Genomic DNA, 26,084 nt, shown 5'->3' on the forward strand with positions numbered 1-26,084 from the left:
CAGTAGGCATTAGTTATATCGGTAAAATAGATTTCCTATAGGCTGAAGGAACTAGGTTTTTTGGTCTTAGGTGTGCTGCAGGAGGAAGAAAGCTTTCTTCCAAATGTTCAATGAATTAGGAGAATGGGGGGTAGAAAGTAGTTGGTGAATAATTGCAGCACAACATCAACATCTTAAAACAATGTTTCATTGCCAAACTGTTCCAACTTTCTGAAATCAAGTTGCCAGCATTATGACCAGCTTGTGTCAGTAGTGTTCTGTTTAGCCTTAACTTTTTTCTCTGCGTCTATTTTTCTGACTAATGTACTTACAGGGAGATCCTGTGTTAAATCAACCTTCGCTCCAGCATCCTGCTCGTTCTGTTGGCCTTTCTCCATGCTTGGTGCTGTCTGAAGTCATCTTTATTGACCACAGGTGCCAGAGTTGTCCACCAGAACTCCCCAATACACCAGTATTGCAGAGGACAGCCCATCAGTGCCATGTAACATCTTTAAAAAATTCTTGACTATCTTTCCTGGCATATGCGAGGGTTTCTATATGCCTTTTCCACAGCCACCTGATCATAGCAGATTTTATTAGTTGCAACTTGTATTACCCGAACTTGGAACTCAGTATTTGGAAATTACAAAATACTTGGGATGAAATTGTATTCAATAAAATAATTTCGGGTACTTTCAAATGTTGAGTTCTCCCTGCTTGCTATTCTGTGCCTCATTTTGTTAACACACCCAAACCTTCCATAACCTGCAAATTTAATCAGCAAACTACACTAACTAGCCTTAGCTTGCCTGGCAGCCCACCACCTGGTTTCTCCCTTTCAGACAGCTCCTCATTCACTGTATGAACGCTCTCTTTTCCTGTATCAAGTCCTAACTTTGTGTGTGGTACCTCAGCAAAAGCTTTGCCAAACTCCCAAAAGACCCCCAAGTCTCCTGCGGGGGAAGCATAGTTCCTTTCCACAAAACCAAAGCAAGCTTACCAAAGACAGGTAAGTATGTCAGAAGATTTATCTGAGACTAAATCTATTTTGCCTTTTGTCCTAGGTAGTTGCACAGGAATTTTTATCATCTTCAAAATATATTACAAAGTCACACAAATATTGAGGTTCAGATTAATGGGTTTTCATTGCTTAGCCTAATTTTTTTTCCCCTCATTCTGCTTTCTTTAATATTATTCTTAATAGATAAATGGTTGGGGCTGCAATACATTAATGTTCCCATTTAAGAGTTCAAATGATATCGCTAGACCAGCTGTCTAAGATGACACAGAAGAGGATGGAAAATGATAATTAGATTTCTCCACATATCTGGTTCTTAGGAGGTAATTACAGTTCTCCATGTCATCACACACCAGCCCAGTTATATAATCCTGTTTTGTTTGTTAAACTTGTTTGAGAGCATTTGACTTGAGCTCGCTTTCTTTGTCATCTGTATCACGCCCAGAGAAACAAGCCTTTGAAACACGTATACACACACACACTCATAGAGGTGTAATACATGTTACATCTACCCTCCCTTGATCTCCCATTAATATCATCTTTTTGTCTGTCAGCAGGGGGGTGGGTACGAAGTCAGTCACAGCAGTAAGAGAAACGAGGAGAAGGAAACCCGGACAGCTGTACATGGTTTTTTTTGTCCAGGGAATTTTCTTCTTTCCCACCACCCCTTCTCCACTCCCTCTGGTCTAATCCCTGAAACAAGAAACTTCTTAATTAATAGTTCCAAGAACTGCCTGGTCAGTGCCAATGTAGTTTTCCCCTTTCTCAGTGAATAATACAAGGTATGAGAAAACTTACAGGCTTAAAGGAAAGATCATACTATTAGAATACACCCAAGGCATAAAGTTAGGCATCTCTTCCTGGCTACTGTACCTGTTTCTCCATCAGGCAGGCAGAAAATAACAATTCCTTTCCTCCCTTTCCTCCATCATGAAATCTAATAGAGGTTTTTGAAACTTCTAGACCTTTAAATAGAAGACACCACAGAAGCAAATACTGCTTACTTCTAGTGGGGTAGGGGAAGGTATTCAAGCAAAAAGAAGGGTGGGAAAATACCTTTGTCACAATTGGACAGCAACCCAATTCTTTCAATGAAAACTCACAAGCCCCTTTTATCCTTACTTGGAAAGAAATACCTACTTTTGTCCTTTACATAAATTCTGATCAAGAAAGTTTAAAATGCACGTTCATTAGTACCAGCCAGCCAGGTGATCACATTTGCCTTTATTATGGTTTGGTTAATGAACCTTAGGTCTGCATATGAAACTCTGCTGCTTTTTTGGTTTGTTTTTTTTTTTTGATGAGTTTTACTTACTCAAAATTATACCTATGTACTGTAACAGCAGTTGTTCTTAGGGAGGAAGAGTTACTACACAGCCAGCAACATTTGTTTCAGCAATAGATGGTAAAAGGCGTTAAGTGGAAGCAAAGCACATTCTTTCCCTACCCTTGTATTTTCAACACACGATCTTATATTCTAAGAGTTCATGGAAAAAAGTTCCCACGGGTATATATGCACCACTGGTTTAATTTGAATCGGGAGCACACTTTTGAAGCAAGTCTCCTCATCATCTCCACTTACCACGTTTTGGTTCACAGTGCAGACAGGTTTCAGAATACATGTTGTTTCATCCAAAAGACGTCCAAACTGGAAGATGCATTGCTAACATGTACTCCAAATGCAGTGAGCAGCCAGTTCATAAACTAGACAAGCAGACAAAAGTAAAGCCTCTGAAATGCATAAAATGTGGCAAGTGAGCTACTCATACTGGGTGGGATGCACTGCTTGCTAATATAGACATAGTATGCATCCACTTTCTGGGATTAATTTTCTATCTCTATGAAAGTCCTTCATACATGTAAACACTCAGGTCTCTCACTACCCATAGCTGTCCTATTCTGCCAGTGATCAACGTAACAAATAGTGAAATCTAACTTTAAATCAACAGGGCTTTTCTTATAATGGATGTCAGTATTCACAGCAGCTTCTAACTTACCTTGATGGCACTTCCCTCTGCCCGCCCCGAACTTAAACACACACATAGAGTCCACTTTGAATCTGATAAATACTTGTGTGGAACAATCAAGAAAAGATGCTCCATTCAATAAACCCACCCTGTTTTCAGTCCCACTATTAAAGTAGGTCACCTATATCAACATTCTTGATGCTTTGCTGCATTTCTTTTTTCTTTAAAGAGGGGATTGAGATTGCCCTGTTCTGTAGCCAGAGAAAAGCAACCACACCACTACTATTGGTATGCTTGGGGCATGCAGGATGTTTTCCCCTCTCACTTGGTAAATAACTTATTCTTTAGCATATCTCATATTACATGGTTAGGACAGATATTTGCAATTGCCCAACAAATCCCTAACCTCTGGAAAATTGGAAGCAAGCAAAGTAAAGAATAGAGTATTTGTGTAAAAGATGACAGCAACAGAATCACGGTTTAGACCATCAATATTAAACAGGTTGAAACCTATATCTAAAACATAACAGTTTTGTACACTTTCTAAAATGCTGAATATTCAGGCAGGAGCCACTGAGGAAACCAGACATTTGCCCCACCACTGCTTGCTGTTTCTGAAATCACTTAACCTGATAAAGACCTCTAAAGTCACAGAGCTCAAGCTAAAATGAGTATAATTCAGTTAGGACTCACCAGAAATAATATCATCACTATTACAATCAGAAACTGGTTCATGATACTGTCTGTGTTGTTTGAACTGAATTAGCCCTGCCTTACAGCAAGCCTGCCTTTCCAGAACGCTGCCAGGCCCTTCCAACAAAAGCAACCCAAGGAGCCCTGGCTAGCTCTCCCAATATACTGTCAATCTGTTGATACCTTTTGCCAATCACCACCACCAATGGGTACTTGGAAAGGGAGACTGATGTACAGTTGCTGTGTTTCTGATATTTACTCACCAAGAGCCTAACTCCAAATATGTCATTTGTTTGTTTTTGCTTCCAAATTATGTTTTCCTGAAACCCGTTCTTTTAAGCTGACATCTGTTCCTTCACTGATTGCATTACCTGAAATGCCTGTGTATTTACCAATTACTCACACATGTACAGCTCATGAAGTTTTCCATGCAGAAGACAGAGGCTTTGAAAAAAAACAAATGGAAAGTAGTATAGTGGTAATTCTGACACAGATTACTTTTCCCTTTTTTTTTTTTTAAATAAGTTTTCACCTGCAGTATGTTCAGATCATAACTGTGATCAAGTTTCTTAATGCCCTTCGGTTTGGCCCCTGAACATCTGTATGTCCTGTTAGAGTATGTCTCAATACAAGAAATCGGCTGCTCTACTTCTTTTTTCCTTTTTAATAGTATCGGTCATGGAAAGATTCCTTTTATTCTAGTGATAACTAGTCAAGTAAGTTTACTCTATTAAAACAAAACAAAATAAAACCATTTTGACCACAATTTCCCCTTCAAAATAATTTATGAAGCAGTACCTCTTGGCCTTTTATTTGTATAAATTAAACAACAACTATAGCTTTTTTTAGACAATGAGACGAGTCTGTATTTAGTACTTCAATCATCGTTCTCAGGGTTGGAAAAGTCTCTGATACTGATGGTAGGCTCTTGTAAGAAGGTGAAATACTGAAAGAGGAGACAAAAAGAAAATTATCTTTTGCTGAGTTGTATGATTTACCTGGAAGTTAACACATTAGCTTATACTTCTCTTCACCCCCTTCTCCAACAAATTTGGGACCTGAAGTCAAGAATCTGCTGCCCACAACCAGCTCTTGCTTCTCATGACTCCTCACTCACTGAGGAGTGAAGAGTCATTTCACAGAATGAAAATAATGACTACATAAAAGAACCTTTGGAAGTGGCAGAAGTTAAAGCAAAATTTTCTTGCTTTAAGTCTTCAAGCCTTACTTACCTTACCCACTATTATTCTTCTACCACAGACAAATTAGCCACTCAGGTTAATTACCTTCATATTATTACTTCAAGTCCTTTGAGCTGTGGTTCTACAGATATTTTTACTCAGCATCAAGCAAAGCCAGCTTTAGTATTTTCTCCACTCTGGCTCATTCCTCACCCATTAAACATCTCTCATTTGAGCCAGCAATACTATCGGTGGGACTATGCTACGAAATGGTCTCGCTTAAAAATAAATTTTGGTTTTGGCAAGGTTATTTTTAACACAAATCAGTTGCCTGATCTGGTTTGCTATGGACTCCCACAAATTTCAACAGTACAACTGAGAGGGTCAGAAACACATAGGTGGGGTTGAAATGGCTTAAGCTGACTTTGCTCCCAAGAGAGAAGTTTCCCTTTGGTAAAGATATGTCTCAAAAAAAAAAAACAAAACCCCACCTAAACCCCCAACAACAAAAAAAACAAACAAAAAAACCCCCCCAACAAAAAAACCCAAGAAACAACAAAACCACCATGAACAGAGGATTAAGAAAGATGTTGAGTATATAAATTGGGAGATTTACAGTAAAAAAATGTGGGAACCATAAATATTTTATATTTCCAAGACAACCAAGTCACAATATTTGTGCAGACTACTTTTAATAAAAACCACAGCTTGCTACACTGTAGTTTAAAAATGTCACTCCTTAATAAATGCTGAATTTGACTGCATTTACATGTAGATTTTTAGCCTGAGTCTGACAAAGAGGTCCTTGAGTCTTCTTAATAGCCACCTTCATTTAGGAAGAGATTTTATAGTCTAGTGAAATTCACCAGGCTGAGAACCACTGATAATGAAGTTAAACAACACTAATCAGTATGAGATATTTGGCACTAACAGCAGCTGCAGAGTTCCTCAGGCTCTCAGAATAACTCAGGTTGGACCAGACCTCAGGAGGTTTGTGATCTAACATCCTGCTCAAAGCAAGGTCAACTGCGAAGTCAGACCAGGGTATCGGGGCTTTATCCTGTCAGGTCTTGAAAATCTCTAGGGATGGAGACTGCACAGCCTCTCTGGGCAGCCTGCTCTGCTGCTTGACTACTCTCAGGGTGAAAAGATTATGCTCAGTCTAAACCTCATTTCAATTCATGCATGTTGCCTTTTGTCCTCGCACCAAGCACTGCCCGGCTCCATTTTCTCAATACTAACAGGTACTGCAAAGCTGCTTGTAGGTCAGAGCCTTTGCTTCCCCAGGCTGAACAAGCCCAATTCACTCCTGTTAAGGCATATGCTCCAGTGCCCTGACCATCTTGGTGGCTCTCTACTGAATTTGCTCCAGTTTATCATAGTCTTTACTGCAGCTTCCCCCAAACCAGATGCAGTATTCTAGGTGGGGTCTAAAGTGCTGAGTATCCCCTAAATCTGATTATCCAAACAGCTTTTTACCCATCTAGCTGTCCATTCATCCAAGCCATAATGTGCTATCTTGGTATGAGAGTATTGTGGGAGTCCTTGCTGAAGTAACAATAAATAACATCAATTGCTCTCTTCTCATCCCCAAATCTAGTCGTTTTATCACAGAAAGCAATCACATTGGGTCACACAATGTCTGGTAAACCCATGTTGACCGTCCCCAGTCACTTCTCCTTCATATACCCTGAAATGCTTTCCTAGAGGGCTCGCTTCATGAGTTTCCCAGGGACCAAAGTGAGGCTGACCAGCCTATAGTTTCCCTGGGTTATCCTTCCGGCCTTCCTGAAGATGGATGCAAGATTTCCTTTCCTGCAGTCACCAAGAATGTCCCCTGATGTGCACTGCCTTTCAGAGATTATAGATGGCCTTGTAAGGACATCGGCCAGTTCTCTCAGCACCCTTTAACTGTCTTGACCCTGACTTGAAGGATACTAAAACTGGTTTTGTCTCTGGCCCGGTTTTTAGATTTGGTATGTGGAATAACCACTAAGGGACAAATCAAATGCACCAGATCCATAATATTGACAAGGAATTGAGGTGTTCAGTATTAAAAAAATCCAATTCATATGAAAATCAAAATTTTAAAGCATTATACAAAAGTCATGCAGTTATACTAAGTAATGTAATTCTGTATATTCAAAACTTCCATCTACTTCAAAAATACTTATTCTCCAAATTAAAATAGCACTAAAGGATAAGTAAATGACTTTCGATATATAGTTTGAAGAGATCCATAAGAATGGAAAAAAAAGTTAAAATTTTCCCCTGCTTTGTTCATTCAATCGCCAGATTTACTAATGATAAAAAAATAATAATAAAAAGGCAAATTTGACCACTGGACAAAATGAAGAAAATATTAACCCAAATAATTTTCTCAGAGGATAACACTCACATAACTGAATGTCTAGACTACTAACCACTCTGCTAGACTAGAAATAAACTACTGTGTTTGTAAATTCAAATCTTATCAATTCCTAAACAGTCTTAAAAAATACACTGAATCATTTACTAAACTCATAATTTCTAAGTAGCATTTTTTAGTATAGGTTTAAATTTTACATATAAAGTCTTTCATATTTTATTTCCCCACCCCCCATCTGAACAAAAATATTTACCTTTTTAGATTCATCCAGCTCCTTGCTATTTTGCTAAAAGCTTCAGACCCTGGTGCTGTCATTGCTTCAAAATCAACCAGCTGAAAATGCAACAAAATATAAAAGATCTTAAGAAATTAGATAAGTTTGAAGTTCTCTAATTTCAGGAAGTTAATCCTCAAACATTCTTAACATATAAATTCAACTTTAAAAACACATCCTTCCTTTTGTGACAAAATCCAGTTATTTATTTTTTCATCTCTTAACAAGATGTTTATACTAATGAGTCAGTGCCAGAAAATATTGACTGTCTTCAGCCCTTTATTACAATGTCCAAATAAAATGGGGATATTTCTACATACTGTATTCTGCAAAATATTGTATCACGATTAGTAGATTTATATTGGACTTCCCAGGCCTTCTGTATTATTTCTTTCCACAGTGGGTTTTCAGACCAGTTTGACTACATATAGCCAAGAACTCTGTGCAACTTCGTATCTATAGCTGAAAATAAGTTTTCAGCAAAACAATGTTCAGTCAAAAACATTGGTTCACTAGTACTGAAACATTTTAGCTGACATGTTTCTGGTTCAGTGAACTTTGGCTGAATTCAAGGAAGGGTTCTGAGAGCACGCTACCTATATTCTTGGTAAGACAGGAGTAAGCTTACTAACTAGTCTGTGCCCAGACTACTTTGTCCCTCATCACCAGTTTGGAAGTCAGCATGCATGCCAGGCGCTAAAACTCTGTGGGTCTGCACACCCCAGCACAACCAATACTGGAAGCTACGCTGGCTGTGGCTACTGCCTGACCTGCCAGACAACAACAGGACTCTTGACTACTGGGCATCTTTGTCTTCAGAGCAGTCTGACAATGCACGCTGTCATAAGCTTGGGACTAGAAATACCCTTCTAAGGAATCTGGCAAAAAAAAAAAAAAATCCCAGTTTCATTCAACTGGGGAAAACAATTTCTTCCAGCTGGTGAAAACTTTTCTAAAAAATGGTTTTGTTCCAATTCAGGCACTCTGTTTCAGGAAAAAACCTCAAATGTAAAAATGTCCCCAAGGCTTCCCATAAGTCAGAAATCCTGCTTTTTAGTAATCCTGAAACTCTGCTTGCCTGCGTAAAATCAGTCAGCAAAATACACTGCCCTATTAAGTCCTAAGAAGATGCATAAGAAAACCCACATAAGTCTTTTACCTTAGCTTGAACTCTCACAGAACAGTGAAGATACCAGCTTAATGGCATACTGAAAAGGAAGCTTTCTTGCTACTAAGCAAGTGCTGTTTGCTCTTAAAAGCTACTAGGACGTCATTGTACTGCAAGGACAAACTTCATTGTTTTCACAGGGCTTTCTAGAACAAAAGGGAGAGTTGCTCTTTCTTCAGTTATCCACACAGGATATTTTCTTCAACAACTTTGACTCTCACTGGAATTTCACTGATGTTTTGACAATACATTAGAGAGAGAGGTGCTCTCACTCCTTTCATGCTGAAAAGGTAACACAGCTAACAGACCAATAGTTGAATAAAGAAAGGGAAGCCCTTTATTGAGCAAGGTGGTATAATATTCAAATGTAGTCACTTAAAAACTAGGACTTATTTTAAATTAAGCAGAATACAGAGGGGAAGGAGAAATCAAGAGAAATTGCAAATACATTTCTACTTACCAAGCCCTAAATGCTCTGGAATACATTGAGAGCAAAGACAGAAAATTTCTGCTGTGTGCTAGAAGAGTCACTAATTCTGCCCAGGTATTCTCAGAACCCTTCTCAAAGAAAGCTGGAAAGAATAGCCCAGCACACTAGAAACGCTTCAGTTACAAACACGTAATTACCGTGGGACACAAACCACTACAATTTGACTAACCAGAATTACTGCACATACTATCTCTAAGTCTCACCTGCTGTCAGAACAGAAATGAAATTTTCAAAACTCTCTCAGGCTGCAAGACTCCATAGTATGCAGCTAACCTATCTCCAGTAAACAGGTGTGCAACTTCTGTTCATTCTTACAGCTCCTTCCTCACATTTACAAGTATTACTTCCTCCATCAAGGCTGAACCAGTGTATTTTGATACTTGCCTTTCCTTTAGGAATTTTTCCTGATACTTCTTTTCCACTTGCCATTAGTGCTCCCATGATCACTGAATATGCTATCACACTAAAAAAAAAAAGAAAAAATCAAAAACAAAAAACGAAGTACAGTAAAAATCTTTCCATAATGCTATTTTAGACTACAAAACAAATAGAATATAGTAGTGTTTCATAGAAGGCTAGTAAAAATTACTGTGCTAGTTACTTTATTTTAGAAGTAAAAACAAGCATGAAACACTTAAAAAGTGAAATCACTGTTACTTTCCAACACCACTGGAATGAAGTTATGATTCTGTGGAGTTTAACTACTGAAGAGCACTGTTTCTACAGTAGTCAGAATCATAATTTCAGACTTACGAGTTCTTAAGACTCTACAGAGCTGAAAACAAAGCAAACTCCTGTTCCCAAGAAGCTTAGCTGTAGCCCAGAAGAGTTTATGAAATCTACTGCAACAGAGCTAAAGGCACTGTAAAGCTGTTCAGTTACTTAATTTTTTTTTTTTAACTGTGAAACTCAGACAGAATTTCTGTTAACTTTTATATTCTGTAAGATAAAGACAAAGTCTGATTATAAAAATGAAGTCTCAGGATTTTTTAAATTTTATTTTCTACTGAACTGTGTTTAATAATAAGCTTAAAGATCTGAAGTGCTTTGTGGAACAGAGATTCATAATAGTCTTGGACGTAGCCAGGTTTGAATTAAACTAGAATTTCAGTTGAAGAGATCTGTGACATATGGGACTTTATTCTAGGGTTTCATTTGGTGACCCTAACAGTTGCAAGAAATTACTAAAATAATATTTTAGTGTATTTTATTAAAATAAGTTATCTCAAAGTATATTTCATCTTAAATACATGTTTCGGTAAAGCTTCTTGAGTGAAATTACAGTGGTATAACATAATATGGATTAGGAACCCAAGCATTACAATTTAAAAATGACACTTCAATCTGTGAGCTGACGTTTATAAATACAGACTACTCATCATTTTAAATATACGTGCAGCTATGAATAGTTACCATCAGCAATTACAAACTAGCTTTTAAAACGGTACTAAGTCAGTACCCATCATCATGGCAGCACAAAATGAGAGACTGTGCAGGACACACAGCTCAACCCAGAGCTTTTTTAGCTTTTTTTATGTTAAAAAATATATTAAGATACTGCAACACACAGACATTTTACAGTGTGCATCCAAGATAACAGACATGATAAAGACAATCACTAACCTAGATCCTCTTGAAAGTGGCATTAAATTATAGAAGTAATAAACTAATGACAGGATCAAGTTGCAAACAGCATCTACTTCCTAAGCAAGAAAAAAAAGTGAATTAAAGATAATTTAAAGCCAGGTAATGCCATATAAAGGAACACATATTGGAAAGTCTTACAGTACTGTGATTTTTTTTTTTTTTAAAGAACCATTTCAAATGTGAAAAATGTCAAGCTGAGAAGTTGAAGTCTAATTAACATACATTTAAGCAAATTATTTTGTTATATCTTTAAAATTTAGGTGAAACACAGTTCATCTACACTGTGTTAAAGGATGAAAAATGGAAAGCACAGGCTCAAATGTGGTCAGGTACTCACTGCAATACAAATCAACACAAACACAATTCTAGTGCTTCTCATGAATTCGTGTTAATTCTCATCTTACATGTAGCCACCATGAGCCAAATCCTAAGCAGTGCCTTTAAGGATGATGAAACAGTAAACACAGACCCATGAGAAAAATAAAGAAAATAAGGCGGGGGGGGAGGGGAGGAACACACTGTGATATTGAGACCTTGTCTGGACTCTTTCTATTACTGCAGCAAAGCATAGCAAATTTTAAGGTAACAGATAGAATTATGGCAACTTCTTATGGTATTTGTCATAATTGGGTTTAAGCAAGCAGTCGAGTTTATTACTTAAGATGTCTGTTAAAAATTATTAGAACAGTGACTGTTAAACAGAAGGTATAAAAACAGAATAGAATTTTATCAAGGAATTCATCATTTCCATTAAAACAGCCTTACCCCCAGCTCTGCAGACAGAATCAGAATTTTTCCTTTAGCTGTTAGATCCTTATATAGTGCATCTATTTCTGCATGATACAACTGTGTTCTCTCTTCTGTTGTCTGAGTTTCTACCGAAAATAATATATTCCCCACTCTATCAAGTAAGCGAAACAAGGCAGGCAGTAAGAAATTTTCTGAACGTAACTTGATGCATAATCTAATATCCAGGGTAAGTTACAAATGTACTACAGTTAAATACCACGTCATAACCTTTTTCATATCATTTTTACTTAAAGCAGGAGGTTATGTGCATTGCCCCCCTTTTGGTTTAAAAAAAAAAAAAAAATCACTGAATTAAAAACGTTTTGCCACATTGTAAGTTTGTCTGAAAGAATACATAAAGATTGCTGTCTAATCACAGATGAAGTATTTCCATTAGTGTTTCACTTAAATGTAGGTAAAAAATGAGACATGAAATGTTAAAATATCTTCATGGGTTGAGATCTTTTTATAGAATGGAAAGTGTAGTTTTGTTAACTTTTAAATTACCAAAATGGAATTGTTTTGATATAAAAGCATAGTTACAAACTATGGATCAAAACAGACTGACTGATCCAGAACAAAGTTTGTGCAGAACAAGTTATATAGTTTTACTGACACCAAAATACTTTCCCCAAAACAGTGAGGCCATGTATTTAATGCCATTTCACTGTATATAGGCATATGACTTAGAATGTAAAATTAAAAACCAAGAGATATGTTAACATTTTAGAAGAGAAGTTTGGCTTCCATGCCACTCATTAGAAACACACAAGTTTTGGGAAAAATTCTAATGCATAGAATTTTAAATCCCATAAGCCAAAGTTTTCAGTTAGTAGTAGGACACAGTTTCTGAGTTTCAGATTAATGCTCATTCTTCAGGAAGACAAGGAGCCAGTATCCATAAAGTGAGAAAGTTACGCTCATTCTTCAGGAAGACAAGGAGCCAGTATCCATAAAGTGAGAAATTTACTATCTCACCTAAAGAGTGGCCCAAAGCCTCCTGATTGTACCCTCATACATTCATGTATGATCTAAATTGGCATTTGCAGATAGAAGGTCTGCAAACATCTCAAAAATAAACATAAAAAAAAGGCCAAAAATCCAAATAGAAGAGTCTCTTCCATTCTTAGATCATAGAAATTTCCATTCCATTCAGGACTTTTCAGTCACCATAACAGACAAGGTCTGACAACAAGAAATGTATTTTGATATGGATATAGACTGAGATTTTTGAGATTTTTCCCCTTTAGGCATTTTATAGTCTAAGATGAATAACAAGGTCTCTCTTCACTTTTGTGCTATATGTTAGAGAATCATTTCAACTGGGCCTACTCCATCAATGTTATCCATATTCCCTCTTTGTTAGGGAACACAACAGGAATCAGAAGTCCTCAAATGAACATATTTTTTAGTTATTTACAAAAATGCCACTTGTGAAAAACAAAACCCACTTTATGCAAGTAGAAATGGCATTTGAGAAGATTAACTGCTAATACTTCATCTTTACTTAATGTACCTGAACCCCTGAAAATAGCAAACATACTTATCTCCTGTTATTGTAATTGTGAATCCATCATATTCTTTCCCTTGATCCTTGAGGCTGGGGACTTTTGTGTTCACAGTAAATCCATCTCTTGTTTTACTGTTAAACTGCTTTCAAAAGAAAAAAAAAAAAGTAATATTAGAATGAACAGAGACACACTGCCTAGCTATTGTTTTGAAACACCTAAAATACATGGAGCAGAAATGGAAATGGACAAACTGAGGGCACAGGAAAAAGAGTTACTGTCAACTACATTATTTCATTTATCCTTTATTTCCTACTGAATGGAAATCATAAATATTGAATGAGGCATATTGACATTCAACATTATATAGCGAATATAAAGCAGCACTGTTTATGAAAAGCAACTGTACAAAGCAGTTTGAGTTGTACAGATTTCTCCCCAAGTTGCATGTTGATAGTAACCTTTTGGTGTAACAATGTAAATGCAAAAGCAGGAATTTGAGAGCCTGTTTTATGTTTACACGAAGAAGTAGCTGCGTTAGTCTAAGTGTGAATTCCAGAATACAGCTCACAGCAACAATTTAACCATGATCCCATTAATGTTTATCCTCCAATTTTACAAAGCTACATTATCTAAGTGTAATACTGTAGCCAAAGAGTTGTATAAACCAGGCAAAACTGTATTTAAGTAAAGCCAAAAGACCAGCTTCTGACACACAACATTCCCCAGCTACCCAGATAACCAAACTACATCAATACTAGCAGACATTCATTTTATACAGGCACTATTAATGACTATTATGCAATAGTGTTGAATTAATTACTCAGGCAATTATTTATTTTAAGACAGAACTTGTGATCCAGGATGTTTTCTTTAAAGAGAATCTGCATTTATTTTAAAGAAACCAATCTAAAAGCCTCTGATGAGAAACAGCATTCCACTTCGATACAATTCGGAATGGGATACAGGAGATTCAAACCAGAGCAAAATGTACAGCTTATGAAAACCATGAAGAATATTTGCTGCCAGTTGAAACATTTATTTTGAAATAAGTCATGTACAGTCCACTATGTTTATAAATTTTCATCATCCTCTTGGAGTAACCTATATTTTTAACTCCACTAATAGCATTTTTTCTGGCCTACAATTCAACAGTAGCCATATTAGGTGCTCTACAGGGCCCTATTTGCACATTTGTGTGTCAGCAGGGAACACTTAATTGTCTATCCACCCCAACATCTACCACCTCTTCATCACAAGTTTTTGTTTAGGTTCAGTTAGTATCCACTTGGCTTCATCTTTCAAGGCCAAGAACAAGACAGTAATATATAAAGGACCTCCAAAACTATGGTATGTTCTTTGAAGACACTTATATTAGTAATACATATTAAAAAAACCCATAGAAAAATTTAGTGCTTGAGCCACGTAGCTTCTGTAAAGATATCTGCAGTGCACAAGCAAGTAAGCACTACTACCATGAACAATCCAAACCCAGACAGTCTATCAGTAGTAGCAGTAATATATCTTCAGAGAGCTCTCTATGGCAATCCGTCAGCTTTGCTTAGATATGAAATTGCAATGTGGACACACCCGATAAGAAAGCGGTGAGTTTGTCTCTATTTAGAATGACTGTTTCTTCCCAAATTTTATTCTATTCTAAATAAAATTCTGTCCAATCCTCTAAAAAGAAATACTTTGTAACAGTGTTTCCCCAAACCCAAATACTTACACATGGGTCATCCTACATTAATTTGGGGGAGTGGGGGGGAGAGGGAGAAGACCTTTTACTTAAACCCAGCTCAAGCCTTATTACCTAAGTTGAGACAAGAGTATAAATCATTTTGCATGTCATATATCCAAAGCCTTTCTACAAAGATCGCCACCAGCCAGAAGAAAATGTAGATTTCCCCACTCCTTTTCTGACAGCCTTCCAAAGCACAGGAACATAAACCAAGATTTCATTTCAGATTAGCTATCAGTCACTAAGGGCAACTATTCCCCCATTTGCCCCTGCCAGCCCCACCATGTACTGACCTGCACCAGTGAACCCAACGTAAAAAAAGCTTCCATGTTCCTAATCTTTCAGACATATATCTTCAATTTTTTCCTTCATACTGTACAGGCATACTGTGAGCCCATTATGGTGGATCTGACCATAAACCCTCCTGGCTGATAAGGCTGGCTTCAAAGAATTACATTCAACATTTTGTTTTCCCATCATTTCTTTACCAATTTGCAGTTAGGCCAAGCCTTTCAAATATACATCACATGTCTGCATATATCAAAGGGAAGGTCATATCCTACATATGCAGATTTGAAATAACCTGAGTTAGTGTTTCCAGTTATTCATCTTAAGCTTATACACAATGGTTATATTCTGAGGAACTGGATATCTCCCAGAATACATTTTATTATTTTTATTATATTTTGAAGTTTTTCTTTAATTTACCTTCATTATGGGAAGAAGATCTTCTACTTTATGTACCTTTTCCAAAGCTTCTCGAACCTCTAATAGTCCTTTTGGATTATTAGCACTGGAAAAAAATTAAATATGGAATCGCAATAGTTGAACACATGTAGCATTTCTGGAAATCCATCTAGCTTTAACCTAATTAGCCATAGTGGAATAAGTTATTGAAAGTTATTTACTTATCTCTTTTCTGAAAATTAGTTCCTTCATACTTGGCCACATGCTCTCCTATTCTTCAAAAAGTAATTTCCTCCTATATCAGCTCAGCTTATTTTTTCAGCTTCAAGCCTCAACTTCAAACTCCAGGTTTATCTTACTCATTTGCTGTTGGCCACTCTAAAGCATTAAATAGTGTTTGCATGAGTGCATGTGGGCAGGGGGTTGTTGATGAGGAAAGATGGAAGAAGAATAGAGTTAATGTTAGAAATATTCTTCTCAAAATGTATGCATCTCTGTAGCCTCGAAGGTACGTAAATACTACAGATGCAGGCACAGCTGGACCATGAAGAAACCTATTGAACTAGTGCTCTAATGTTTATTAATTACTGTACCCAGATTTTAAGAACAAAATTATTTTAAAAATCACAGCACAAATTGCTCTGGTTTAAGGTCAAATGCTGCTGGCTCACTCTGAACAAACTTTCTCCCAATAGAGTATAGACTTCCCAGTTACTACAGAACCTAGGTATCTTCAGCAACTATCATAAATTTTCTAAAACTTAAATGTTTTCAACTGTTATAAGGATTTTCTGTGCTTTCATTTTTTTGATATTTAAGTAGCATAATGAGATTGAAAAACGGAACTCAATAATTAATAAAAGTTACCAGGCCAAAGAAAAATCAGGGGGTTTAAAGCTAAAAGAGTTTCTTAATTTTTAAAGTTATCAGAACACTGTTGCCACAAATGAGCCACAGGTGGGGAAGACATTTTACTCATAAAAAGTTGATCAAAGTTTGAAATAGATGACAACATCAATTTTCAGATTACCTTTAGTCACGTTCTTTCATTCAAGATTCTACAACTGTCTTCTGTTCCAGGACAAAGTCTACCAACCCATCTACGTAACAGGTAGTAAAGATTCTCTGCTCCTTTAAAACTACTTGTCAAACACCAGTTTCAATTAAAATTACCTTCCATATCCTCTTTTCTCTTTTTTCCTCACCCCTACTATTTAATAAATTAATCTCAATATTCAGAGAAACTGTACTCTATTCTACCAGGAGGAAACCCAACATCTTTAATAAATCATATTTTTAGAAAGAATTGAGATGCATTCATGCCAAAACTGTGGGTACAAATGCAACACCGTTATTAGTTTCTAGGTATACTGTAATTTACAACATTTTTTCCTATTAGTTTAAGTTTCTTTACATGGGAATGAATAGGATTTTGCATTTCCAATAGGAAATAAGACAATTATAAATACTAAGAAACTAGAACATACTAAAATTAAGAAAATATACCTCAGACTTTCTGAAATGAATATTATGTAAATTTCAAATCAGTATTACCAGGGAAGTGAAGCAGGGAAAAACATATATCAGTAATTTACCCGTGATAAACAAGGATCCTATCTTTGATAAAATGAAGAATTTTCTCAAAATATTCCAGGTACCGCATATTAATGACTTGTCCCCTACAAAGAAAATAAAAGGTTTTTTAAAGTCTTGGTTTTTAACCCAACATTCCAGGGCTAAGACACAAATATTACTCATTAATATTTGGCAGAATTATATCCACAGATGCTTTGTAAATTAAAGGAAAGAACTAGAGGTTTGTCTGATGTGGTGAATTGCCCATCCCCCATTTTGAATATAGATTCCATAGTGAACTTGAAAAAGCTCATGTATCATTAGTGGTGGTGTTCTCTGATAAACTACATTTCATGCATATTTCCCCATTTTTCAGTGTGCCCATGTCCAGTAAATCTTATCTATGTGATAATTACCAATTTGTACATGGATATAATCTTTCTTAGACAGTTATTTACACTTGTAGATATTGCAGAACTAGGAGAGAATTCCCAGTCTGCACATTGATTTGAGAACCAATGATCTCCAGTTTACATATTTGCCAATATATATGCTGATCTGCTCTGACAGTCCACATACATTTTTCCTCATTCACCTATGTTTCTCTATTGAAATAATTTTGCTTTGACTCCTAACAGTTACAAAAACATCAAAAGGGTGTTCTTTTTTCCATTGGACTACTAAGGAAAAAAATATACATTAAAAACTTGGTAAAAACCTGCTAGGATTATAACCACTCAGAGGAAAAATTACATACCATTATTGCATTTGTAGGAGTCCTTCCTCTTCTCCCAGTCTACAAAACAAGATTTTATAAAGCAAACGTTATCGCCCTCTGAGGAAGCAAAACCACTGTCAATCACAGGAAGATGTGTACACCTGGCTTTTTTTCCACTCTAAGTGATTTTTAGCAGCTTAAGTCCCTGTCTAATGTCTCACTCAACAGCCTCACACTTTAGTAGGCCTAGCCTCAGAATAATGGCAGAATCAGTCTTTAAAAACTGAACAGAATTAGAACACATATACGTATCTGCACATAGGAAAGGGAGGCAGGGAAAGCAGAAGGATGAAGACAAATCTATATACATAATTTGCCCTTGTTGTACGTCCCATCATTTTCCATCTGTATTAACAAAACATCTGTACAACAGGCAGAAGCGTGTCAGTATAAGGAACTGGATCTTTCTTTAGTGGCATCTTGGAAAATACATCCAAACCAGACCTATCATTCTGTAAGGCCATCTAGAAGCACTAGTACCAAGAAAAGACTTCTGGTGGGTGGTCAAAAGTGCTTTGTGTTTATACCCACTCTTTCTCCTTGTGTAATAAACACTACCACCAAGAATTCAAAAGTAGCAGTCTTCCAGAGAGTGTCTTCATCTTTTTTATAATAATATTCAGTATATCATTAATGTTTAGCTGATCCCTAATCCTTGTTTTGCCTATGAAAATAACATAAGCCTTCAAAAACATTTTCTCTATTTTAAATGAAACTTGGTAGCTTTGATCATTTAAGACAGAAAGAGATAAACCAAAGTCGCACTTGTCTATAGACCCACGAAGTAGTGACAGCCGATATACTTGCATCTTGAGAATGTTAAGATCTGGAAGTCTATCAAATATCGTGAAGTGCAAGATGTTTCTTATACACCTTTAACAAAAAGTCCCCAAATTGACTTAAAACAAACAAACAAAAAGTTTTTGTTTTCTGACACTCTCCAAACATTTTGCCACTCTGGAAAAGAATCTTTAATCCAGCAGCCACTGAATGCTAGTGCCTCCGTGCCAAGACTCATTTGACAGGAATCACTGAACAACAATGGACTTTAAATGCAAAGAATTCCGAGTAAAGAAAAAGATTAGGTTAACAGATACCTAATCCAAATATTTTTGCACACAGAAATTACTGGTGTACAATTTAGATCAAAGAAAACCTAGAGACAGCTTGAGCTCAGCATGACTGGATCTGTTACGAATACTAAAAGAACACCCAACTGCTATTGTTACACTTCTTATTTGACTGAATAACTTATATCTTTGCATATTTAATAATCATGAAGGCTGCCATTTGTCAACCTAAATAATCTACTGTTACACCTGGTTTTCACGTAGCCATGCTATAAAGAATTCAGCCTTAGTCATACAGTTATGAGAATAACTTTCAAATCGTAAGCCAAATATAAAGCAATGTATGTCTTCCTGAAAAACAGTCAAAAGACCATAAAGTGATCTCAATTATCAACAAAAAGGTGTTAGCTGTGTAGCCTATTAATATCTTCAATCAGCAGCCATTTTACAGTTGAGTAAAGCAAGAAGGAGATTATACAGATCTGTATAATCCATTAAGAGTAAATTGTCATTTAGAAATCATAATTGACTAGAACACGCTTCAAAAGTAAAATAAAATAAATAAAAAAAAACTATTAGCACTTAATATATTTCTTTCTTTTATCCTTCACCTCATGTGAAATCATTGGGAGTGAATCCAAAAGCAGAAACAAATCACTACGGAAAACTGACCAATGAAAGCAGCTATTACTTGGGATGCAGAATGATCAAACAAGTACGGGTTTCCAGAATCAAAAAGGATGCACTCATCATCCAGTACTAAAGTATGATCAACTCTTAAGGCAGTGGTATTTAGGCTGCTTCAAATCTATTGTTCCTTCCAAAAAAGTGCCAGATCAATAATTTTCAGAGCCACTACCTAGCTATCTAAAAAGTACAACCAAAATGCTGATGAGATCCCCAAAAGTCAAGGCTGAGCCAAAACCAAAAGGTTAGAATTAGATTCACTGTGGGCCTACCATTCTGAATGTTCATGAAGCTTACTTCAGATTTCTGTGAAATCACCACAACAGCTGGAACAGTAAATCATGAGTTTTGCTAGCATTCTCTGATGAGAGAAAAACAAGTAAAGTACTTTGGCCAGTGAAAAACAGAGTTGCTGACACAGAGATCCTGTACAGGGACACATCTCCCCAGATTAAATGTTCAATGTTATTTTCAGCATGGTAATCAAGTGTTGTTACATGAATGCCCTTCTGCCAGCAAAGATCACCTAGAAATTAAGCTTTTACTCTCCCATTTAAAATAAAAACAGGAAGAAACAGATGAAGTATGAAATGCATCCTTGTCTCAAAGTACAGATGGTTGCGGTTTCTGCCGCATCGTACGTGTGAGAAGAGAGAAATGCAGCAACAAAGATGGACAGAGCTTGGAGCCCAAATGTAACACTAGGCTTGAGGGAAGACAGAAGCCTGAGCTTGACTGTTCAAGAAGCAGCACATCCTGCAAAGCGACTACTGATCTGCATTGGAGTTTAACGCTACATTGTAACCACTCCCTAAAGTAAAGCCGAGGCTGCTACAGGGTTCATTCCAGAAACTGGAAAGAGCAGCGTGGACAAATTCTCATTAGCCTCTCTATGTGAACATTAGAATATCACTGGTTTTCTCTGCCTGAAATAATTCTTGAGAAGACTTTGTTTCCCTTATCCTCCTTTTTCCACACAGATTCTCAAAAAAGAAAGAAATAAATATAAAAGCAGAATGACAGATCAAAGATTCAATACTTCCCATGGCGGGGGGGGCAGGGAGGGAAATAAGATGAAACCTGGCTGCATATTTACTTACACAAACACACTCTGCTCCTGTGATTGACAGTGATGTTGCCACATTGAGTCTCTCACAATTCTACCACTTCATGGGAGGTAGCACTGTCATGACTACAATACTGAGTCTTGCAGCATGGGAGAAGATGGAACGTACAACAGTGGTTGAATCTTTTAAATTTTACCTTTGTTTGAAAGTGCAACTGTTACCTTTCACAGGTTACTTACTTTGTCATTTTTGCTTTACTTTGGCCTGCTTTGAAAACAACTAAAAGAACTATGTTTTTCCTCTCTATTGTAAACTGGTATTAAAGCTAATAGAACAGCATTGTTTCATTACTGCTGTCACTGTCTTTGAGAAGCAGCATTTGCAAAAATTACAACTGTGATGAACTTTTCCTTATATGTAAAAATTAGATCATTTGGGAATTAAAAACAGCACGTAAAAATATGCATCATCTGCATCCTAGTTAGATCTTGCTATAACTCAGTTGTACAATTGAAATTCAGGAAAAAGAGGAAATGTCATGAGGGAAAATTTGAGGTGCACAAACCCCAAATGTTCCATTAGAAAACATAAAATAAATATTAAAGCAAAATAATAAGGACATATACATTCAATACTGTAATATGCTGTTTCATGAACCGCCAGTAAGTTTGGGTACAATCCCTCAGTGTGTGGGGAAAGGCTGTTTGGTAAAACTCTCATACCTGATTAAGTTAATGTGATTATTGAAACCTCTGCTAAGGCTTCGAGCAGGCATTTGGTCCAACCAAAGCACAGGCTGGTCAGGGTCAGCTATCCTACAAAGACAAAGGACATTAATATTGGCACACGTTTCACTCCATGTAATATTTTTAATTGAGCTTTGTTCACACACAGAATAATTTTAGGGAAAAGCTAGAATTCAGAGATCACAAAAAAGGAACTTTTTATTGAAACGCATGTACGATTTTCATAAGAAAAAACCCAACTCATAAGCATTTTATGTTGCTGGGGTTTGAAACTGTTAGTTTTTGTTAGCCTAAGCTGCAAGGTATCCTATGGTCTTTCACAGCTTTGCCTCAACCAGAAAATGCTATTCCCAACTCTCTCCCTCTTTTAAAAAAGAAGAGAAATGGAGTATTTTCAGAAGTGTACTCCTTGTACCTAAACCATTCTTCTCTTATCAGAACACTTTCTAGTTACAGAGTGCTAGCAAGTGTTCGTTTTCTCCTCTGTGACTTCAGCGCTTTGGTTAACTGAAGTATGCATCATTATTACAACCAACATAAGGCTTGTTCTCTCTCTTCTTTTACCATTACCTTCGCCACTTCACAGCAATATCAAACATATCTCTCCACTGCATCAGTCTGGTTTTCCCATTCATCCGAACTTTTGAGTTTGCCCAAGTCCGCTGCACAGCTTGCATTACTTCTAGAGTGGCCAATCCCATTGCTGGCAGTGGGCGAGGAGGAGAGAGGGACAAACAACAACAGAAACAGAAAACCAATCAGAGCCAAACACTCGTTTTTGTACAGACAGGAAAACTGAAGCAGGAAAGCGATGTATTTACAGGAAAAGAATTGCCAACATCAATAAAATCTGGGAGATCATGATTTCTAGTCCCCAATCAGGTCAAGAAACTGCTGACATAATTATTATTTTCATTTTAAACTTTTTATCATTTGAAAGGAACAGAGTATAAAACTAATTTGCAGATAGCAAAGGTATAGCATTAAATTATCACCACATGGATTTTTTTTTTTCTTTCCACTGAAATTTACAGAGCATTTTCAGTATACCTCTATGTATTCTTTTATTTGGAAGAAATCCTGGTGTCTCATACTGCATCATGGAACCCAGATGATCAGCTACACATATGAGTTCTTGCACATCAGGCTTATAGCTTTCAAAATTCTGAAATAACACATCTCTTACAGAAGAGAAAAACATGCATCAGATATAACTTGGCAACAAAAGTCCTGAAAGTTGTAAAACACAGATTTGTTTGTCTGATAATCAATACCATTTGTGTGAGAAATACTTAAAAGCAGTGTAAACACCACTCATTCCTCCTCCTACCCCACTGAACATACACAGTACATGGCAGTTACACTCAATATCTCAAAGGAAATCCTGGTCTTACTGAATTCAATGGCAGATCTTATTACTGTCACAACCAGTATTTCACCTTCAGACTTGCTCATAATAAGTGACACTAAATGAAGTTCACAGATAATACATTATCCTTCAATGTTACACTCACCCTGAGGAACATTAACACTAAGAAAAGAGTATGTATAGAAACCAGAAGCCTTATTACGTAACTTCTCCCTTAATTCTGTAAAAGCTTCTTGTGCTAAAAAGGTAGATTCTATTCCATATACACAAAAGCCATACATTTTTAACTCAGCATTTTTTTTTTACATAAAGTGAATACATGAAAATATATCCAGAAACTAGTTTACAGCAGGAGAAACTGCTATCTTTCCTTTAGCTATATATTTTTGAAGCCTATTCTAATAAATCCCCTGCTTTGTTGACTGAAATCACCCTCCTTCTAAAATACTGGTTATCTAAATTACTCCAGAGAATATTTTTTCCCAGTGAAACCCAGCTGCAATTAGAACTCTATTAAGTATCTAGGAAATTACACCTATAACAAAACAAAAACTTAACACACAACAAGAAACTGTAATAAGGGTGCTACATAACGCTACACTGAGCATCTCAAACTTATCAACTCCTTAACATTAACTGCAAGAAAAAAAAACAGAATAGTTAATCAGTAAGGCCATAGAATATGAAACAACATTATGTGAATATTATTGATTATGTGAAGACAGAAGTGAAGAAAATCATCCTAAGTTTCATTCTTCCTCTTTTATGAGCTAAACCAACTCCAATCCCTATGATTTTGAAAAGGATTTATACACTCAGTGGAATTCCACCTTCACATAGTATTAAACATGCTGTTATAATGCCTTGGACCAGCACTTTAAAAAGTCAAACTGAAAAAATAATTTGGAGTAGGCTTTAAAAAAAAATTACTCACTTTATATGTGGCTGTAACCCTGGCTGTTCTTCATAATTTTCTATAAGAAAAGGAAGGTTTTTGGCCCAGTGGTCCTTGAAATTTCCAGGAAGATCTATATCAATATTATACTCTGTAAGAGGGGTATCCAAATGCGCATGCAAGTATCTAGAATACTCTGGAGGAAAGAAATAAAATTTAATACTGTTTGCATAATCAGCCTACTTATGTAATTACATAAAAACAAAAACCAGATTATATGTTTGTCAGTTATCCAACATGACTTCAATAAGTCATTACTCTTAGATAATTTAATTTTGCTATTAGCTAATTTCCAAGACAGAAATAGGTCTATTTCAACTAAGTATCACAACACTCTTTACCATTAGACAGAAACGTATATTTCATTTGTGGTCCTAGTTTTTAACTGTATGAACAAATAAGAATCAGTGTACTTTTTTTAAACAGACAGACTCAACAGTGCTCATGAGAATGCATGATGGTTTCTTTAAAATGGCCGTAACTACAAGCATGCTTGCACTTTTATGGTTCTCAAAGGATTTAAGTAAATAAAAAAAATTAAAACAATGCCAACTTACCTCGGAGGTATTTCACTTTCAGATATTCTGGGCTGGCCTTCTGACCTGGTAGTGGATCATTTAACATAACTTTAGTCTGAGCTTTTATGCCTTCATAAAACTGTCCCATTGCAACATGGCTGAGACCTTTCATGTACTGGCATACTTCATTGTATGGTTCTAGCTGTAGACATCTCTAGGAGATTAAAGGAACAAAGCATCCATAAAGCAAGAGAGAGAATGAGTATCTTCAAATAAACTAACCTGTTTGGTCAGAAGACCTGCATGAAAAGATTTACTGATTATTAAGATCCACTTCCATCACAATTTTCTTTCAAATGATGCTGAGCACTTAAACTGCTAGCAAATGTAAGAAAAAAATATTTTCAGCTTCATTAAGGGGGGGGGGAAGGAACTGCCAGTGCAAATGTGCTTTTGATCACACTTTAATTGTTATGAAAATAGATCACGTTTGCTCTAATGATATGAGCACTACAGAAGTTTCAACATTAGTTGAATGAAATTAGACAAAACATACTCCTGACAATATTAGTAACAAGTCATTTTTGGCTAGTTCGACATATATATTGTGCCGTTTCTTCCATCCATATCTTTGCTAGTTCTTGCATTAGTACACTTCATTATGTTAGTGAACTATTTACTATATGTTAAACACATAGCAAATTCATATTTATCATTCAAAATCAATGCTCTGATTGTTCTAGCAATTACACATCATTAGAAGAGCATCTTCTTCTTAGAAGTTGAAATATCTTTTCAATTACACCAGTATCTACAAATTGTGTTATAGAAGGTGAATACGTAATAATGCACATAAAGTGTTGTCCTTGGGATAAGCACACACTCATTCAGAAAGGGATGTAATTGTTTCCACATCTTATTTCATTCCTTGTTCTAAGGATATAGACATATGATTAACATATGCGTTTATTGTTCTGTCTACAAAATGAGGCCATTTAATCTCCACTAATGCCAATGGAGAGAGGCAAAATTTTGTTTACCTATGGAAACACACCCATTTTTACAAGCTCAATGAATCGCAACATATTCTGAGTTTTTCAAAACAAAGAAAATGCCTCAGAAAAATTAGATAAATATTGGAACTTTGTATGCTTATTTTAAGCTTAAAATTGCAAAGAAGACTACATTCCTTCTTCCGTCAGATGTGAAAAAAACTTTAGGTTTCAATCCAAACTAAAATATTAGCAAGAACACAATTACCAGTTTAAAAAAAAAAACAACAACAACAAAAAAAACACATTTCACCCAGAGCTTGGTTTTAGAAATTCATAAAACAGTTAGAGGAAGTATCTTAGTTTTAGCAAAATTCAATTTTTAATTAAAAACTGTAAGGTTTTATACATCTTTTAAGACAGACTTCACAAAAAAATAATTTTAGTTCAAATGCACATACACATTCAGAATGAAAGCCTTTGACATCTGTTCATTTTATTGCACCTGTTGAATACTAGTCCTTGTTAAAACATTTTAATTTTGTATTTACTTAGGGCCTGCTTACCTTAAAATTCTTTAGTGCTTCATCTAAGCTACCATGATGATAAAGCATCATTCCTTTGAGCTGTAATGTCTGAACATGATTTTGATTTAGGAGCAAAGCCTTCTGGAAGCTCTCTGTAGCAGCATCGAAGTTGCCAAGTTCTCTAGGCGATTCCACAAAGTGTAAAGTGAAGAATACAGAAGGCAACAGTGACAACAAAATTACTTGTTAGAAGTTGTTTTAACGCTTCCAAAGGGGATATCATTAAAGAG

The 26,084-nt window shown here is 36.1% G+C and overlaps 1 protein-coding gene across 3 annotated transcripts in view; it reads right to left on the reverse strand.

Annotated features, from left to right (window-relative positions):
- Positions 1–4,454: 4,454 nt before the first annotated feature.
- Positions 4,455–26,084, reverse strand: part of TTC13 (tetratricopeptide repeat domain 13) — a 43,206-nt gene continuing 21,576 nt past the window's right edge. For 2 of the 3 annotated variants that reach the window (XM_050894547.1, XM_050894548.1), the window contains 14 exons: positions 25,834–25,975; positions 24,315–24,489; positions 23,737–23,893; positions 22,484–22,614; positions 22,004–22,136; positions 21,410–21,502; positions 17,106–17,189; positions 15,532–15,616; positions 13,118–13,227; positions 11,551–11,686; positions 10,762–10,841; positions 9,523–9,601; positions 7,460–7,539; positions 4,455–4,603 (listed from right to left, as the gene is read on the reverse strand). In XM_050894547.1, coding sequence (XP_050750504.1) covers positions 4,480–4,603; positions 7,460–7,539; positions 9,523–9,601; positions 10,762–10,841; positions 11,551–11,686; positions 13,118–13,227; positions 15,532–15,616; positions 17,106–17,189; positions 21,410–21,502; positions 22,004–22,136; positions 22,484–22,614; positions 23,737–23,893; positions 24,315–24,489; positions 25,834–25,975 — 1,609 coding nt within the window. In that variant the 3' untranslated portion in view covers positions 4,455–4,479. The remainder of the gene's footprint in view (positions 4,604–7,459; positions 7,540–9,522; positions 9,602–10,761; positions 10,842–11,550; positions 11,687–13,117; positions 13,228–15,531; positions 15,617–17,105; positions 17,190–21,409; positions 21,503–22,003; positions 22,137–22,483; positions 22,615–23,736; positions 23,894–24,314; positions 24,490–25,833; positions 25,976–26,084) is intronic. The other variant, XM_050894549.1, reaches the window with a different exon arrangement.

This window comes from Gymnogyps californianus, chromosome 3 (assembly GCF_018139145.2).
Source record: "Gymnogyps californianus isolate 813 chromosome 3, ASM1813914v2, whole genome shotgun sequence".
Lineage (NCBI taxonomy): Eukaryota > Metazoa > Chordata > Aves > Accipitriformes > Cathartidae > Gymnogyps > Gymnogyps californianus.